The sequence below is a fragment of the Dama dama genome, chromosome 23 (genome assembly GCF_033118175.1).
Source record: "Dama dama isolate Ldn47 chromosome 23, ASM3311817v1, whole genome shotgun sequence".
Lineage (NCBI taxonomy): Eukaryota > Metazoa > Chordata > Mammalia > Artiodactyla > Cervidae > Dama > Dama dama.
The window spans coordinates 54,126,633-54,143,945 of NC_083703.1; the positions used below are offsets into that span (position 1 = coordinate 54,126,633).

Consider the following 17,313-nt stretch of genomic DNA (forward strand, 5'->3'; position numbering starts at 1 on the left):
CTCGTGTCCTTACCTGCACACCCGCCGCAAGGCCTAGTTAGGCATGTAGTTTGCGGGGCGCGCGCGGCCTGGTGGGACTTGTAGTCCGCGGAGCGCGCTGGAGGGCGCGCGGCGCCAGGCCTTGAACCATAGCTCCCGACAGCCTGAGCGGCCGTCCCCCAAGCCCCGCCCCACCCCGCCCGCGGAGAGGCCCCCGAGCTCATGGCTGCGCCCCCGGCCTCCGCCGACGCCCCCCGATCGGCGCCGCCGCCCCTCGCGGCTGGAGACTGGCCAGACCGGCCGGAGGGGAAGAACGAGACCACGTGCGAGGACCGGTAGGCGCGGCGCGCCCTTCGTGTTCCGTGGGAGGAGCGGCCCAGGGATCCGGGCCTGGACCAGCCAACGGTCTCCGTGGCCGGTCCCCGTGGCCTGGCGGGGGAGGGCCCATGTGCGGGCTCGTTCTATCCCGAGCCGACGCGGCGCTGGGCCTACGAGCACCGGGCTGGACTATTAGCCCGCCGGATGCTCCGAGGTGGTCAGTTCGTTCCGGGACCCGTACAGACTCGGCCTCCCAGCTGAGGCCAGAGGTCGTGATGCTGGGTGGTGCGGGGCACGGTGCCTTTCAGTTTCCGCCTAGGCACCTAGACGGTCGCGGCTCTGGGGACTTTGCAGGTGGGGACGTTGTGGCGGGGAGGCGGGGGTCTGTCCCATGGCTGGGGAGGCAGCTCCCGCTCACAGCCTCTGGGGCCCGGACCCAGAAGGCAGAGCAGCGCTCAGGGGAGGGCTGGCTCTTCACTTCCGGGTCTGAACACCGCCCCACCCACCTCTCCCCTCCTGACCCAGCGCTGGCCACAGGCTGGGTCCAAAGAAAAACTTTTTAGCTTGCCGGTCTGTCTGGAAAGTGCCAAAGTGCCATGGCTTGGACTGCTCAGGACTGGGCACTGCCAGCAGAGCTGCTGGGCAAGGAGGGAGACGGTCTCAGGCCCCCTGCGCCTGAAGGAGCCTCTGGTGTCCCTCCAGGCTCACGGCCTCCTGGTGAGCAGTGATTGAGATCCTGGCTCGGAAGACAGGGTGGAAGAGGAGGGACCTGAATCTGTGACACTTATTAGTTCCAGAAAATCTGATGTGTCGGAGACCAGATAAGCTCTTGAGAAGAGCGCCCTCTGTAGACATCGTTTGGCAGCGGCTGGCGGCCCTGCCTGGTGCACAGACTGAGTAGTGGACCTAGGTGCCCCTAGCAGGGCCAGGGTGACAGTGGTCTGCTTCCTAAGAGCGTGGTTCCGGGGGGACAGCAGGGGGAGCCAGGGCCCGTGGGCAGTAAGCAGAGACCAGCACATTCTCCCATAGAGCCCCATGGAGTGGCCCTGGAGCTTCTGGGCCAGATGGTCTTCTCTGGGAATTTCTCATTACACCCTGCCTTCTATGGGATATTCCTCAAGCACGTGATCCCCTTCCCCAGCAGCCCCTGCACGCCCCCCGCCCCCCAACCCCACGGTGAAGGTACCAGAGCTGCCTCCCTTCCTTGTCTGGGTGTCTGTGCAGGTGCCTCCACACTGAGGCTCTCGCCTGACCTCCGCTCCACTTTGCCTTCTGCAGTCTGTATGAAGGCTTCTTGTGCGCCTGGCCTTCCGGAAGGGACCGACTTTCCCTTTGCACTAGAGGTGCTGGTGGACGAGTGAGCACCCTTTGGGCTCTCTCCTGGTGGGGTCCAGGTGGACCCAGGTCTGGGGGCTGCCCCTGGGCTAATGGAAGGAAGCTGGCCTACTTGCTCAAAGCAGTGGGAAGGAGGGGGTCCCGTAGGGGGATTCCCAGTGGGTGGGGTGGCAACTGCAAGTCCCTGGAGCCTACTGCCCCTCTTCAGGACGGCATCCCCCCTGCCCCAGTTCTGTCTGCCCTGGTTTCTGTTCCTGAGCTTGTCTGGGCCACCTACCCCAAGACCAGGCCCCAGTGGGCCAGCTACTCCCCCCTCCTCTGACTTCCTTTTACTCACTCGCCCAGGAAACTCTCCTAAAGCTGGATGGGGCTCAGGGCCCCCTCCAAAGCCCTGAGACTGAGCAGGACGGGTAGGGTGGGGGCGGGAGGGAGCAGCTCCAGGTTCGTGGGGGCAGACCTGTTACCCCAAGGTGGTGCACATAAGGGGCTTCCTCTGAGCCATGAAGCAGAGTAGAAAAACTGGTGTATGGACTGGATTAATCACAGGGATGAGGCTGGGGACCTGGGATGTGAGTGAATACTGCAGCCACACACCAGAAGGCCTGCTCTTCCTCCTGCTGCTGGACTGGGGCGTGGCTGTGACCCTAGTTAAGCACTCAGCACTGATGGTGGCCTCGAGGGATGTGCTGGAGCCTTCCTGCAGGGGGAGGGGCAGGCAGTTATTCTTGGAGGAAGCCTCAGGGGGGTAGAGTTTCAGGTTGTTTATGCTTTCAGGAGGCACCTGGGGCAGGGGTGGGGCGCTCAGCTCGGCTCCGGCTCCGTGCTGATAGCTCAGCCTAAAGACACCTTTGCTTTCCCTGTCTTGGGGTTGGGGGCCGTGGGCCCTGCAGCCCCTGGGCAGTGGGGTCTGGGACTTTCTCCAGGGTGTTCCGGATGGGGTTCCTCAGCCAGCCCTGGCCAGGCAGCTGGCCAGCCTGAGCGCAGGAGGGGCAGCTCACCCCGATGCTGGCCTGAGTCTGCCTGGCTGTTCTCCTCGGCAGGGTCAGTGCTATTAATATCAGGCCAGTGCACAGCCCCAAGCTGGTGATCCTCTTATGCCTGTGGCCTCGGCCCCTGAGGCTAGTGGTGAGTGCTGTTGCTTCTCCTGGGGCCTCTCACCTGTTGGCCCCCCAACTCCCAGTGGGCAGCCTCTGCCAGCCAGGGCTCGGACCTCACTGCAGCTCCTCACTGGTTGTGTTGCCCACCCATGGAGAGGCAGTTCAAGGGGCTCCTGAGCTGTCCTGGGGGACTGCTGGGAGCCTAAGAGGCAGTGCAGCGACATCCCTGCACACACCTGGGGTCATCCTGCCATCCCGGTCTCCCTCGTGTCCTGGCCATGAGCAGCCCCCCAGCTTACCCTGGCATCCGGGTGTCAGGGTGCTGGACCCTCGGAGCAGAAGGCAGGTGAGTGGTAGGCCTGCGGTCTTCCGGTGAGGATTCCTGTCTTCACTGTGTCTCGGCTACCCCCCAGCCCCGTGCGCTGTCTGGTGGACACCAGGGCAGCCAGGCAGGCCTGCCACCTGCAGATGTCACCTTTGCGTGGGGCTCTCAGTTATCCGCTGACCTGTGTCCATTATGGTTTGTAATCCTTTGGGTTGACATTGCCTTTAGTCCTTGCGGATGGCAGCACCCTGGCATCTGAGAGCAGACAGGTGAGGCCTTGTATGACTTTCTAAATCAGAGGTTGTTCTCTTGCCAAAGAGGGGAGAGGCCTGCTCTGGAGGGTGCAGTGAACGGAGAGCCCGGCACTTGGGAAGGTGGTGGGGCCTGACCTGGCTGCAGGCCGGATGCTGTTCAGACCCATTGCCAGCCCTCGGTGGGCGGCTTTCTGGCAAGGTCACCCCTGCTTATCTTCAGCTCTTCCCTGAGAAGGCATCCCTCCCAGGCTGTCAGCACCGCAGGCCTCGGGAGCTGTGGTGGTGGTGGTCATCATCACCTCAGTGGGATGCGGGTCAGTCCCCGAGAGGGGTGATGCTCCTGCTGGGGCCCCAGCTTGGAGGGAAAAGTGGGGGGACGGGAGTAGCACTTGCCCAGGCCTCCTGTCCCGCGCCGGTCCCGCAAGGCAGCCTGTCTGTCCCAGAGCCCGCTCGGCACGATGGCTGGTCTGTGGGGGCAGAGAGGCTCTGCTCCTCTGCAAACCCAGTTTTCTGTGTTGGCGTTTCCTTTCCAAGTAGAAGGCACAGACTGGACTTTTTTTCCTCTGGGGGCATATGGAGCTCCTCTCCCCAGCTATGGGCCACAGGTCACCTCCAGGGCCTGGGGGTTGCTTGCAGGTGGGGGGCAGCTATGTTTGAGCCCCAAGGCCCTGTGCCCACTGCTGGGGGCCAAGCGCAGCTAGTGGAATGGCCAGCAGTGCCCTCCGACCAGGGTCTGGAGACGCCCAGCTTGGTGGAGTGTGACGCCGGGCAAGCCGGCCCTGCCCCGTCACCTGGGTGTCCTGCTGTGTGGTCTGTGCTCAGCTCCACAGACGCGTCGTAATTGCTTCCTCAGAGCCGCAGAGGTGACACTGGGGGCAGAGGCCAGGGAACCCACGCCGTCCAGATGACAGAGCACCAACGCAGCCCGGCGCTCTGTGTCCCCTGGGACAACGCTGCACCTCCTGTCACATCCAGCTGACGGTTCTCAGCTGCTTCAGTTGTGCTGACAGGGCCCTCTGTGCCCTGGAAGCCGCTGGTGTGACTTGTCACGTGTTAGCCCTGAGCTAATTCCTCCCCCCCACCCCCCGCCTCCCCACCCATGCACACACGTGTGCACAGACGCTGTCCTCCTGCCTCTTGGCAACACTAGGTGCACTGGGAGCCACACAGCTGGGAACGCCAGGGGAATGCTAGGTTATCCTGAAGTGAGCCAGACAGCCCTGCACTCCTGGGGACATCTCCCCAAGGCCAGTTTCACAGCGCCCTGTCCTGGCCATGATAGCAGGCCATAGCAGTGATGGCGAGCTTCGGGAACAGACCAAGGGTTGGTTTGGTTTTTAATCACAAAGGGTCATGTGCTTATAAAACACTCACCTGAAGTCCTTGCTCCTGATCTTGGTGGCCGAGGCTGGTCTGTGCTTCCCCCTGACGGGCGTGTGTTGGCCTCTGCGGCTCGTGGCATGCTGCCTTCTCACCTGATGGCACCTCGAGGACGCCCTCAGTGTGTGGCTCCTTCTCAGGCTTTGACCCGTATCTGAGCAACATCCATCACTGGGGCTCCGGCTGGAGGTGGACATGTCCTACCCAGGTTGTCCGGAGCGCCCTGGTTCCCTACCTGGATTGTCAGCCTGTTTTCTGCGTCTCTGGGGCGGGTCTGCAAGCTGACGCTGTGAGCAGTCCACTTTCCCTCTCAGGCAGTGACTGGAAGTGCCTTCTCCCTAAGCTGGTCCTGTGCCTAGGGCCACCTTCACACGGGGCTCTGAGTCCAAGACTCTGTTTCCCATCTGGCCGCTTGGCCAGGCTGACAACCTGAGCCTCCCCTGCTGTCCCCTCAGGCCTTGGGGCCTTGAGACAAGCATCACGTCCGTGCCCCTTTGGGGTATAAACCTGCTGAGAAGTCAGCACAGCTCTGCTCGCTGGAGCAGGCACCAGTGGGGTCTGCCTCCCTCCCCCAGGTCGGGTTTCCACCCCACCTCAAATGCAGCCTTTGGGGGCCTCCACCCTCTTCCCTGTACTTGGCACGGTGCCCTGGGTCTCCCTCCTGCTCCATTCTCTCTCTCTGTAGCCCCTCCCTCTGTGCCCTGAAGGATGGCAGGGATTGGTTCTCACAAAAGGAGAGGGCTGCCCTGAGTGTATCAGGGGAAAGAACACAGTCCTTGATGGGTCTGGACTGTCCTTGGCATGACCACCTCCCATCTCCCTGAGGCCCAGTCCATGTGGGAGGAAGAGCTGGGCCAGGACAGTGCTCCCCTGGTGTCCCCTGCTGTCCCCTGGATGGATGGGCTGCAGCCGGGTGTGCTGTGCCCCTACACAAGTCTGCTCACTTTCACCATGCCTATGTGCGTGCATGGGGGCACCATGTGGACTAGTCACACCAGGCCTGATGTGGGGTGACCGGGTGCTGATGGCCCTGGGCCAAGACAACCGTGTCCCCCTCCCCCACAGCAGCAACGCGGAGTCCCTGGACAGGCTGCTCCCACCTGTGGGCACGGGGCGCTCGCCAAGGAAGCGCACCACCAGCCAGTGCAAGTCTGAGCCGCCCCTCCTGCGCACAAGCAAGCGCACCATCTACACGGCAGGGCGGCCGCCGTGGTACAATGAGCATGGTACCCAGTCCAAGGAGGCCTTTGCCATTGGTGAGCATGGCCATGGTGGGAAGGGTGAGCCAAAGCCACCATCTGGTGGGACCCCCAAGTAGAAGGGTGGGACCCACCTCAGTGTCCAATGCCTGCGCTGGTGTCTTGTGACTAGCTCTGCTTGGGTTACTCGGTCCAGGTCAGAAGAGGCTGTGTGGGAGTGGCAGGCAGCACTGGGACTCATCTGTGAGCTGGGCTGGGCCACTGTGCTCAAGGTCTCCACCCCACCCACAGGTCTGGGAGGCGGCAGTGCCTCCGGGAAGACCACCGTGGCCAGAATGATCATTGAGGCCCTGGATGTGCCCTGGGTGGTCTTGCTGTCCATGGACTCCTTCTATAAGGTGCGGGTGCCCTGTGGTGCAGGCTGCCTCTGGGAGGTTCTTGGACCGCCCCACCCCCACTCCGGGGGTCTGAGCCTGCAGCTGCCCCTCCCCCCAGCTCCTCCCCTCCCCCCACCGCAGGTGCTCACCAGGCAGCAGCAGGAGCAGGCTGCCCACAACAACTTCAACTTTGACCACCCAGATGCCTTTGACTTCGACCTCATCATCTCCACACTCAAGAAGCTGAAGCAGGGCAAGAGTGTCAAGGTGCCCATCTATGACTTCACCACCCACAGCCGGAAGAAGGACTGGGTAGGCTGTGGGCTCGGCTGCGCTGGGCTGCTGCCAGGGCCCCGGGCCGCTTTGCTTCCACACACTCTGTTCCTTTGCAGAAAACTTTGTATGGTGCAAATGTCATCATCTTCGAGGGAATCATGGCCTTTGCCGACAAGACACTGCTGGAGGTGAGAACAGGCTCCAGGCGGATGACCCGGGTCCTCCTGCAGGACTGGCCTTAAACATGCTTCCATCCCAGTTCCCTTCCTGTGCTGAGGCCCAGGGTTGGGTGAGCTGCCTTGTCTCCTGAATCTCACCCAGCCCCTTTGCGTCACGTGGCTGCCAAGGTCACAGCCACATTTGTGGGGGTAGATTCACTTGTGTGTGTGTACACATGTGTGTTCTTACCTAGGAGGGAACTAGCTTCCCATGTGGGCACTATCCTCAAGGGCATCCCGTCCCCTGGGAGGCTCTGGGAAGCTGCCCCACATGTGACACCCTCCAGTCAGGCTGCGGATGGCTCCTTCCCTGCCCTGAGCAAGGTCTATCCATGGTTGGCTCTGCCCTAGTCCTTGCTGCTTGTGCTGGTCCTGTGTGTGAGTGTGCTCAGGCCCTGGGAACCCCACTGCCTGCCGTGCATACACACACACTCCACACATGATGCACAGCAGACACACATTCAGGCACACCACACCCTGCCCCTGCACTCACACCATCCAGACCCCAGAGGAACCCTGAGGAACTGGTCCACTCCTGGGCCCACACCCAGGCCAGAGTCTCTGCCGGAGGCCGTCCCCTGTGGCCTTTGCTACCCTGCCAGTGTTGGCCCTCAGCTGCTCACTGTCCCCACCCCCCATAGCTCCTGGACATGAAGATCTTTGTGGACACAGACTCTGACATACGCCTTGTGCGGCGACTGCGCCGTGACATCAGCGAGCGGGGCCGGGACATCGAGGGCGTCATCAAGCAGTACAATAAGTTTGTGAAGCCCGCCTTCGACCAGTATATCCAACCCACCATGCGTGTGGCGGACATCGTGGTGCCCCGGGGTCAGCCTGCAGGCCCATCTGGCAGGGAGGCGGGGACGGGGGGGGGGGCACAGCCAGACCTTATCCTCCCTCCTGCTCCCCTTAAGTGTGGGGGCAGGACCTCACCCTCCTCCTTCACACCCAGGGAGCGGGAACACAGTGGCCATCGACCTGATTGTGCAGCATGTGCATAGCCAGCTGGAGGAGGTGAGCCACAGCTAGCCCCGCTCCCACACCCCGCAGCCCCACCAGCCGGCTCCTGCTGCCACCGCCTAGGGCCACCTGCCCAAACAGCCCCATATTTACTGGCCAGGGGCAGCTGGGCTCCCTGAGGGAGCATGGGGCTTGCAGAGACGGGTACAGCCTATCCCTTCCAGCCCTTCTGGGTGACTGGGGTTTTGGCACTGAGTCCCTTGTTCCAAGAATCCTAGAAGGTCACACACCACAGGCTGTCCATGGGGGCCACCCACCCCTGAGGTTGGCTTCACAGTGGGGTGCTTGAGGCCTGCGGAACAGAGCCCCAAGGGTCCTGGCTCTGACATCCCACCCAGAGGTACCCATGTCAGTCCACAGGAAGCTGACCCTCTCCCATGACAGGCAGCCCTTAGGACCCTCCCCTCTGGGGCTGTGGTGTGTCTGCTCTTGGGTGGGGGTGGCCTGGCTGGCTGAGGCATGCGGTGGCGACAGGCCATGCCGTCCTGTGACTTTGAGGTGAGCAGTGCTGCCGTCTCTGACACCCATTCCCTTGTGTCTCCTTGTCACTGCTGCAGCGTGAGCTCAGTGTCAGGTAAGAGTTCCCACACCTGTCTGCGCAGATGGAGGCATTTCCAACATCCACAGGGAGCTTGGAGTCTGGGCTCTCCCCTCCCACCATGCCCACCCTCTGGTGGCCCTGCCCCAGGCACAGAAGGGGTGGTGTGGTGGCCCCCACACTGCTTCTACCTGCCCTTGCCAGGTAATTCAGGCCCAGAGAGGTCAAAGGACCTGCCCGACGTCACATAGTACCCTGACCTCTCTGGAGGCTTTTATCTGACTTGGGGCTGGTTGTATCGGGTCCGACTCCAGGGCACAGCTATCCTGAGCTAGCACTCCTGGGCCCCAGGGTAGTGCCACCAGCCCATCCTGCAGCCAAGGGCCTGGGCCTGCCCCTTCTCTGCTTAAGCCAGGAAGCCAGTTTACTCCCCTAAGAGGTGGTGAGGCACCGCCCCCTAGCCGCCCCCCCCCCCCGCCCCCCGCCGTGGGATGCTGGCCCACCCTGGCACTGGAGGCCAGGCGCAGAGAGCCAGGTGGAGCCCTCAGGAGTTCTGCGCCCTTCCCGCCCACAAGGCGGAGGGTGGTGCCTTGTCCCTACGCAGCAGCAGCCGCAGAGCCGGGAAGCACCAGACCGAGCCCCGAGCTCCAGCTGCGTTGGAAATGCCTCCAGGCCGGTAGCCGGCCTCCAGCTTCCTGCCCACGCATCAGTCTCCGCTTGCCTCTCACCCAGCCCAGGGCTCCGGCGGAAGCCTTGGTTCAGAGACATAAAAGTTTCCAGGAAGCGTGGCTGCCTTGGGTGGAAGGGACCTGCAGGACCGTCTGCTGTGGACTTGCGGGTGCTCGCAGGCCCAGGGGCGCGAGCTGCGGGGTCTTCCTGCCACCGCCCCGCCTCCCCCCTCCCCCAGCCTCCTGCTCTTCCCCAGGCCAGCTGGTGGCTGCGGGTACCACGGTGCTGCCGCTAAGTGGTCTTTTCTCTTTCTTCTTTTCCTCTTTGTAAACCCTGGGGTTTCCTGCCCTGTTCCCTCCCTGACCTACTCTTCGCCTCTTCACCTGGCGGGCAGAGGAAGCTGCGCTGGGATCTGTGAGGACAGAGTGCTCTGGCCGTGGTGCTGCCCGCGAGCTGTGTGCCGGCGCCCGCAGGCCCCGCCCCGCCCCGCAGGCCCCGCCCCTCTCCGCTCCAGGCCGGGGCAGCAGGAGCTGCGAAGCCAGCTCTGCCCCTCTCGCGAGGGGGCCGCGCATCACCTTGGGGAAACTTAGGCGGGGCTTGGCCTCAAAGCTCGGCTGTTTCCCCTGGAAGAGGGGTCCTGAGGTTGGGGACCAGGTGCCCAGCTTGGAGGCAGAGATTCGTCTGCCAGGACCTGAACCGGGAGGGCACTTGGAGCGGGGAGGGGGGGTCGCCCGCATCCCCTGCTTCCTGCCTAACGGTCAGCTGCTCTGCCTTCCACCGTGTCCTTTAACCCTTTGCCTGGCTGTTATGGGGGAGGGCATCCGGGAATGGGGGCCTTCCTCCAGATCAACTACTGGGAGGATAGCCGCCACCCGGCACACTGCGGCGCGCACCACCACCCCACCAGTCTGCAGCGGGAGGGTAGGGCTCTGGGGGAAATGCCCTCCTTGAGTTCCCAATCGGTTTGTGTCCTCAGGGCGGCTCTGGCCTCGGCGCACCAGTGCCACCCCCTGCCCAGAACGCTTAGTGTCCTCAAGAGCACGCCGCAGGTGCGGGGCATGCACACCATCATCAGGTGAGCTCTCCCCCCCCCCCCTCCTCAGGGCACGGCGGGCGGGCAAGCCGCCCGTCCCTAACCCGGAGAATGACCGCCACCTGCAGAGACCGGGAAACCAGCCGGGACGAGTTCATCTTCTACTCTAAGAGGCTGATGCGGCTGCTCATCGAGCACGCACTCTCCTTCTTGCCTTTCCAGGTCTGAGGACAGGGGTGGGGGAGGCTGGGTAGCAGGAAAGGGGAGAAGAGGCTCCTCACGCTCACATCGCCATCCCGCCCTGCACAGGACTGCGTGGTGCAGACCCCACAGGGTCAGGACTACGCGGGCAAGTGCTATGCGGGGAAGCAGGTACCAGGGGCCTAGCCTGCAGCGGGAGATGGGTGGAAACTGGGGTGGCGGGGAGGCAGGGTCTGATCAGCTCAACCTCGTCCCCCAGATCACAGGTGTGTCCATCCTGCGGGCCGGCGAGACCATGGAGCCTGCACTGCGGGCCGTATGCAAGGATGTGCGCATTGGCACCATCCTCATCCAGACCAACCAACTCACTGGGGAGCCCGAGGTGAGGGACCCCTGGGAGTGAGGGGGGGAGGGGGTGGAACCGCGGGGAGGGTGGGGTACAGGTGGAGCCTGAGAAGGGGGCGGGGGTGGAGTCCCTGAGAGACCTGGTGCAGCCTTCAGGGACCCCCTGACCCTGGGGCCTCCTGCAGCTCCACTACCTGCGGCTCCCCAAGGACATCAGTGACGACCACGTGATCCTGATGGACTGCACGGTGTCCACGGGTGCGGCAGCCATGATGGCTGTGCGGGTGCTGCTGGTGAGTGGGGGGCGGGGGGTGGGGGAGCGGGGGCGGGTCCAAGGCCGCAGCTCAGCCCCTCACCCCGCAGGACCACGATGTGCCCGAGGACAAGATCTTCCTGCTATCGCTGCTTATGGCGGAGATGGGTGTCCACTCGGTGGCCTACGCCTTCCCGCGCGTCAGAATCATCACCACAGCAGTAGACAAGCGTGTCAACGACCTCTTCCGTATCATCCCTGGCATCGGTGAGGCTGCCTGGCCGCCTCAGTGGCGCTCCGGGGCGGGGGGCAGGTGGGCCTGAGACCCCACCACAAGGACCTGCTTTTTCCCCTAGGGAACTTTGGTGACCGCTACTTTGGGACCGACGCCGTCCCTGATGGGAGCGACGATGAAGAAGGGGGCTCCACTGGGTAGCCACCACCCGCCCCAACTCCCCACGCCTCCCTGTCTCCCCTGAGGCTCAGAATAGAGATGTTAATTTATTTTAATTAAAAAAAGTGTTACCCATGTAACTTGTCTAAACATTTTATAAAATAAAGCTTTAGGAAAAGGAAGCCGCAGTCAATGAGCAGGGCCCAGGACTGTTGTCCCACCTGGACCTGGCTTGGGAAGCAGGCCCCAGGGCTGCCCCAGTCCTCAAGTTGTGAGGCCCCCATGGAGCAGACGGACCAAGGAAGCCTGCCCTCCACTAGGTTCTGGTCAGGGCCCTGCCTCCTCCCGCCCCCAGCCCCTGCAGGACAAGGGGTCCTGGTCTTGCACTTGACTTTCCTCGTGTCCAGGCTCAGCCACATTTAGAACAGGGCAGAGCTGGACCTGCAGCTCCTGGCCCTGCTAGACAGGCCCTTGGTGGCCACCTGGCCTGGACCTAGGGCTCTGGGTCTTAAAGGTGTCAGCAGCCTTCACAGCCACTCCCCCCCCACGCCCGCATATTTGTACCACGGCAGGGGGAGCTCTTGTGGGGGAGGAGACTGGTGTGCGGGTGGCTGTAGGAAGGAGTGAGGAGCTAGTGCTGGCCACAGGGGCCCCACTTGCAGGGGAGACGCTGGTGCGTCAGCGAGCTGGCCACACTGCTCAGGGCCAGAAACCACGTCCGGCCCTGCCTTCACTGTTTTTGGGCTAGGGCACCCGCCAGGGAGCAGGCCTGCCTGGCTCACAAACCTGAGGCGGATTCCCAGTTGCAGCAGGTGGGCTGTCAGAAGCCCCCACACAGACGTCCCCTCCACCTCACAGCCTGGTCTCACTCTTTTCCTGCCCTCCTGGTCTCTCTTGGTTCCCCGCCCCCCTCACAAAGGCCATGTCATGGAAAAGCTAGTTGTGGGGCGGGGACAGGAAGTCTCTGGGTGGGGGCCAAGCGAAGGGCAGCAGATAAAGGCGGGAGCTTGGTCCAGAGGTGGCCAGGCACAGGGTCAGAGAAGCGACACAGCCCTGAGGTCGGCAGGAGGGAACCTCTCCCCCACAGCCTGGTGAGTGGACAGCCCCCCGCTCCAGCCCCGTCTCCAGGGCCAGATTTGTTCATTCATTCATCCTGTGCTCTGGTGCCTGGAGCCTGCAGCAGGCCTGGCCCTGCTCAAGTGCTGACAGGCAAGGAGGCAAAGATGCCCTTCTATCTGGCAAGCTCTTCCCAGATAAGAATGAGGCAGTTGATGAGCTGGGCAGAACTAGGTCATCCCAGGAGGGGCCCCCGAGTCCAGCTAGAGGCTAACCAGCTCCCAGAGAAGATATTAAAGCCAAACCTGCTCATGCGTGTGCAAAGAGCACATGGCCCCAGACACACATGTGTAAGATGCAGCTCAGGGCCCCCACCCGACTCGGCCACCAGCCTGTGGGTGAGACAGCTTCCTCCCACTTCTCCAGAGTCAGTGTGTCCTAGGACTAAGCCTTATCCCCTCAGACTGAGGGTCCCTCACCAGAGACATCTCCCGGAGACAAGGTTACAGCTTAGGGGGGTTCTTGGGCCACATCCTGCCAGGACCCCGAGGGGTGACAGAAGTGGTCACCTTCCAAACAGCCCTGATGAAGGGTCTTTGGGGTGCCACTGGGAGAAAGGGGCAATTCCTCCAGAGATGCCCTTCTGTCTGGCAAGCTCTTCCCAGATGAGAAATGAGGCAAACAGTTGATGAGCTGGGCAGGAACTAGGTCATCCCAGGAGGGGCCCCTGAGTCCAGCTAGAGGCTAACCAGCTTCCAGGGAAGATATTAAAGCCAAACCTGCTCATGCGTGTGCAAAGAGCACATGGCCCCAGACACACGTGTGAGATGTAGCTCAGGGCCCCCACCCCACTCAGCCACCAGCCTGTGCGTGGGACAGCTTCCTCCCATTTCTCCAGAGTCAGTATGTCCTAGGACGAAGCCCCACCCCCTTAGACTGAGGGTCCCTCACCAGAGACATCTCCCGGAGACAAGGTCACAGCTTAGGGGGGTTCTTGGGCCACATCCTTCCAGGACCCCAAGGGGTGGCAGAAGTGGTTACCTTCCAAACAGCCCTGATAAAGGGTCTTTGGGGTGCCACTGGGAGAAAGGGGAAATTCCTCCAGCCTCAGGGAGCCTCCCAGTCCCAGAAACAGCACCAGAGTTCAAGGTCCAGGACTGGAACCACTGGGGGCTTCCAGTGTGGGGAGAAGCTGGGTGGTGCTGCTGGGGCCAGAGAAGCCCACCCCCAGGCAAACCGCTCCGGCTGTGTGCCAGCTGGGACTGATGAGTGGCCCCTTGTGTTGCTCTCTGGGCACCTGGGCTGCTGTGGGCCCAGCAGAGGCCAGGGGGTGGGGGATGAACCTGGGGAGTAGCTGAGGGTGGGCCTGCAGCCTGGAGAGACCCTCAGAGCCTGGGCCAGGACAGACCCCGAGCCCCTCCCTCACTTGTCCAGAGGCTCCTGGGACACAGGGTGAGGAACCCCAAAGAGTACTGTGCCTGCGGAAGCCCCGTCAACTGCCTGGGCAGTGCCTTCAGGACTGTCCAACCTGAGAATGGTGAGCATCTAGGGACAATCTCAGGTTCGTCAGCCCGCGAGGTGCCGTCCCCTCCCCAGCAGCAGCAAGGGGCACATGGACTCCAGCAGAAGGGTGGGCACTGTCTGGGGAAGGACTCCACCCATCAGAGTGTCTCAGTTCTCGGCTGGGACACCAGGAGTCAAGAAGAAACCGCCAGATGCCAGTGTCCCAGCTTTGGCTCCATACAGACCTAAGTGCCCCAGGGTGAGTCCCAGTAAGTGTCCTTTGTGCATGTTTCAGGGCTAAGCCCCTGCACGAGGCAGCCAGAGACGTTGCAGGGCAGGCTGCTCGGTGCTGGGAGACTTCCAGACCCTCCAAGGTCAAGCTGACAGCTGGGGCGGGGGCAGGAAGGGAGGGGGCCGTGGATTCACTTCTGAAAGAACAGGGCAGGGGGCAGCCGGTGGGTTTTAGCTGTGCTTAGAAGGGTGAGAAAAGGGCAACTAGCAACGGTGTTCGCGGGGTTCCCAGGTGTGTGACCCCGAGGAGGGCCCGAGTTGGGAGCCCTGGCGAGCAGAGTGAGGATACATCCGCTGGGGCGGCGGACAGGTGGGTGGGCCTAGTTCCCGGGCGAGACTGGCTTCCAACTGCAGGCCGAGAACCGCCCCGGCGTCACGTGTCGGGGTGGGCCTGGCGATGGCTTGGACCCTCCCCAACCGCCACCACGCCCCCTAGACCCAGCGCGAGCCGTGTATCCCGGAACCGGCCTGCTGGGGACTGCGCTCCCGGACGGAAAGAGAGCGGACAGGACTGGAAGGAGCCGCGGTCCAGGGCGCCGCGGGTGCTGCCTCGGGGCCCCCCGAAGTTCTGGGGAGCCTGAGCAGGGGGCCTCCCTGAGACCGTGGAAGCCCAGTCCTCAGGACTTGGAGAGGATGGGTGACCGGTCGCGCCAGGGACAGGGGTTACCGCATAGCGATGGAGTCTTCCCGCCGGGATGGGCCGCGAGGGGTCCTTGGGGCCCCGAGCCCGACCGACACGGGAGACGCTACTCCAAGAGGGCAGGTGACTGCGGGAGCGTCCGGCGCCCACGTGGCCCGCGCTCCCCTCCGGGTCGCGTCTTACCGAGTTGTTGCCGGGTTTCCCTTGAACCAGGAGAACTCCCGGAACCGCTGGCCCGCCGCGGGGCCTTCGTCTGCGGCTGCCGCTTGGGTTCCTGGAATAAAGCGCTTCACGCGGTGACGTCGAAGGCAACGTAGGCGAGGGAGGGGGCGGGCTGCCTGGGAGCCAGCGCAGGGGAGCCCACGCGATACGGCCCCGCGGTCAACCTACCTGGACGCAGATTACCTGCGCCAGGTCTGACGGGAGGGGGTGGGGAGACGTGAGCCGCCGCCACCGCCCACATCCCCGTGGCAGACCCGCCCCTCCTCGTGGCCACGCCCCACATACCAGACGCCTGCTGGGCGGGGCTGCCTCTCGGTACTTCCCGGGGGTGTGAGAGGTAGGACAGGGAAGGGAGGCTGGAGGTGTACCTAGGACCGTACCCACACGCTGCGACCGCGACTTCTGCTAAGAGCCCAGGGTCCTAGGACTGGGCACAGAAGAGCAAAGGGCACCGGAGGACTTCATCCACGCCCGGGGCCCTCAGTCCTCCTAAACAAGGGCCAGGAGGGGCGGAGGTCCCGTTGCCCACCACTCTGAATGCCCATCATTAAACATTGGTTTCGTGTTGTCACGTCCTGTTTCTGTCAGTATCTCAGGTAGAAAATACTGAAAATGAGGAAAAACGTCTGAGGATGCTAAGGCTCTCAGGGAGATAGGAAGGGCCCTTCCTCTCTGTGGAGGTGCAGGGCATTTGGGGCCACCAATCATGGGGAAGTTTCCAGACCCTGCCCAGTGGTAGTCCCTGGCCAGGGCAGCGCAGCTCTGCTTTATCAGCCAGGAACTAAAATCACCTGTGTCCTCAAGTGACACGACCACCAACCACTTGAGGTTGATTCATATGATATATGCTGTATAGAAATTAACCACAACTAGATGTAGCCACATGGATTTAAAAAGAAAAAAAACCTACATTGAATGAACACTCACAGTGATTTAGTGCTGTACAATTTATATAAATCTTTGAAATCAGTGGTACATTTTATAGATGCTGATACTGGTTGTTCAGTAAGTAGCTAAGTCGTGTCTGATTCTTTGCCACCACATGAACTGCAGCACCTTCTCTGTCCATCACTATCCCCCTGAGTTTGCTCAAACTCATGTTTATTGAGTCAGTGACGCCATCCAACTATCTCATCCTCATCACTTCCTTCTCCTCTTGCCCTGTGTTTCCCTAGTATCAGGGTCTTTCCCAGTGAGCCATATCTTTGTATCAGGTGGCCAAAGTGTTGGAACTTCAGCTACCCTGACACTAGTAGGCAGGGTTTAAAACCATAAATCGAAGTGGGCTTAAGTGCCTAGTGGCCACCTCTGGACCCCCGGGAGAGAAGTACAAAGGGGTCTTTATTATGTTTTCCCTTTAATTTTTAGCTGTTCTGGATCTCCCTTGCTTTGCACAGGCTCTCTCTAGCTGTGGTGGGTGGGGGCTGCTCTTTATTGAGGTGCATGGGCTTCTCATTGCAGTGGCTTCTCGTGTGGAGCACAGGCTCCAGGCGCACAGGTTTCAGTAGTTGCAGCACTCAGGCACAGTAGTTTCATAGTGCAGGCTCCAGGGTGTGCGGGCTTCAGTTGTGGCACCCAGTCTTAGTAGCTGAATGGCATGTGAAATCTTCCTGGACCATGGACTGAACCCGTGTCCTCTACTTTGGCATGTGGATTCTTATCCACTGTGCCACCAAGGAAATCCTTTTTGACAGAATTTTAAAAAATTCCACTGGCCCACCAGGGAAGTCTCTGTCATATCTTTTTGTGGAAAATGTAAATTGAATTACTTCATGTTTGTTATGTCCAAATAGTGCTTCAAGGTGTTATATTATTTTTATGTTTTAATTTTTTTCAAATCACTTCTGCCTTGCTCTTCGCTAAGACCAAAGACACAGAAGGAAGACCAGCACCCCCACCTGAGAAGCACAGCCAAGAAGGGCCAATACCCCCTGGGATGTGGAAGGTGGCACCTGCAGCCCCAAGACTGGTGTTTCTGGAGGCAGCTGCCCCCTACCATGCTGTAGGGCTAGGGAGTCAGACCCAGGAACCATGTGGGTTAGGGTGGCCTCTCCCACCTAATGCCAGGGTCCCCAGGGCCTGAACCATCCTGATGTGAGAAGGCACACATGGTGGATGTGAATACCCAGACATCCACACCACAGGGCAGAGATGGAGCCTCCTGCAAGAGCCCAAGACTGGATGCTTATCTTGGAGTGAGGAGACAGGCACAAAGGCAGCTGCCTATACTGTGTCCAGGGGTGCCTGGTGGGGCACAGGGTGTCACCTGCCCCTCTCTCCCTGCCGTCAACCTCAGGAGGGTCAAGGAGGTCAGCTGCCCCCCAAGTGTAAGACTCCCCCCAAAATAGGATTATGCAGGGATCATTAAATAAGACACACACCTGGTC

The 17,313-nt window shown here is 61.7% G+C and overlaps 1 protein-coding gene across 6 annotated transcripts; it reads left to right on the forward strand.

Annotated features, from left to right (window-relative positions):
- The first annotated feature begins 175 nt into the window (after positions 1-175).
- Positions 176-11,396, forward strand: UCKL1 (uridine-cytidine kinase 1 like 1). Of its 6 annotated transcripts, none has more exons than XM_061126805.1 (15): positions 176-314; positions 5,754-5,944; positions 6,179-6,285; positions 6,406-6,576; positions 6,657-6,728; positions 7,400-7,589; positions 7,714-7,775; positions 8,339-8,355; positions 9,965-10,063; positions 10,150-10,243; positions 10,331-10,393; positions 10,482-10,604; positions 10,753-10,860; positions 10,931-11,087; positions 11,177-11,396. In XM_061126805.1, the coding sequence occupies exons 1-15, from the start codon at positions 202-204 to the stop codon at positions 11,254-11,256; spliced, it is 1,647 nt and encodes a 548-aa protein (XP_060982788.1). In that variant the 5' UTR covers positions 176-201; the 3' UTR covers positions 11,257-11,396. The 6 variants fall into 6 exon arrangements, 5 of the variants coding, with proteins under 5 accessions (XP_060982788.1, XP_060982787.1, XP_060982790.1 ...); XM_061126804.1 differs by lacking the exon at positions 8,339-8,355 and adding an exon at positions 9,383-9,402; XM_061126807.1 differs by having other exon boundaries at positions 5,757-5,944.
- Positions 11,397-17,313: the final 5,917 nt, after the last annotated feature.

Excerpts from the sequence above, each read along its gene's own strand:
- UCKL1 (XM_061126804.1), top strand. The coding sequence starts at position 202 with ATGGCTGCGCCCCCGGCCTCCGCCGACGCCCCCCGATCGGCGCCGCCG. Across the intron at positions 6,729-7,399 it reads CCGACAAGACACTGCTGGAG|CTCCTGGACATGAAGATCTT; the intron begins GTGAGAACAGGC and ends CACCCCCCATAG. Across the intron at positions 9,403-9,964 it reads AGGAAGCTGCGCTGGGATCT|GGCGGCTCTGGCCTCGGCGC; the intron begins GTGAGGACAGAG and ends TTGTGTCCTCAG.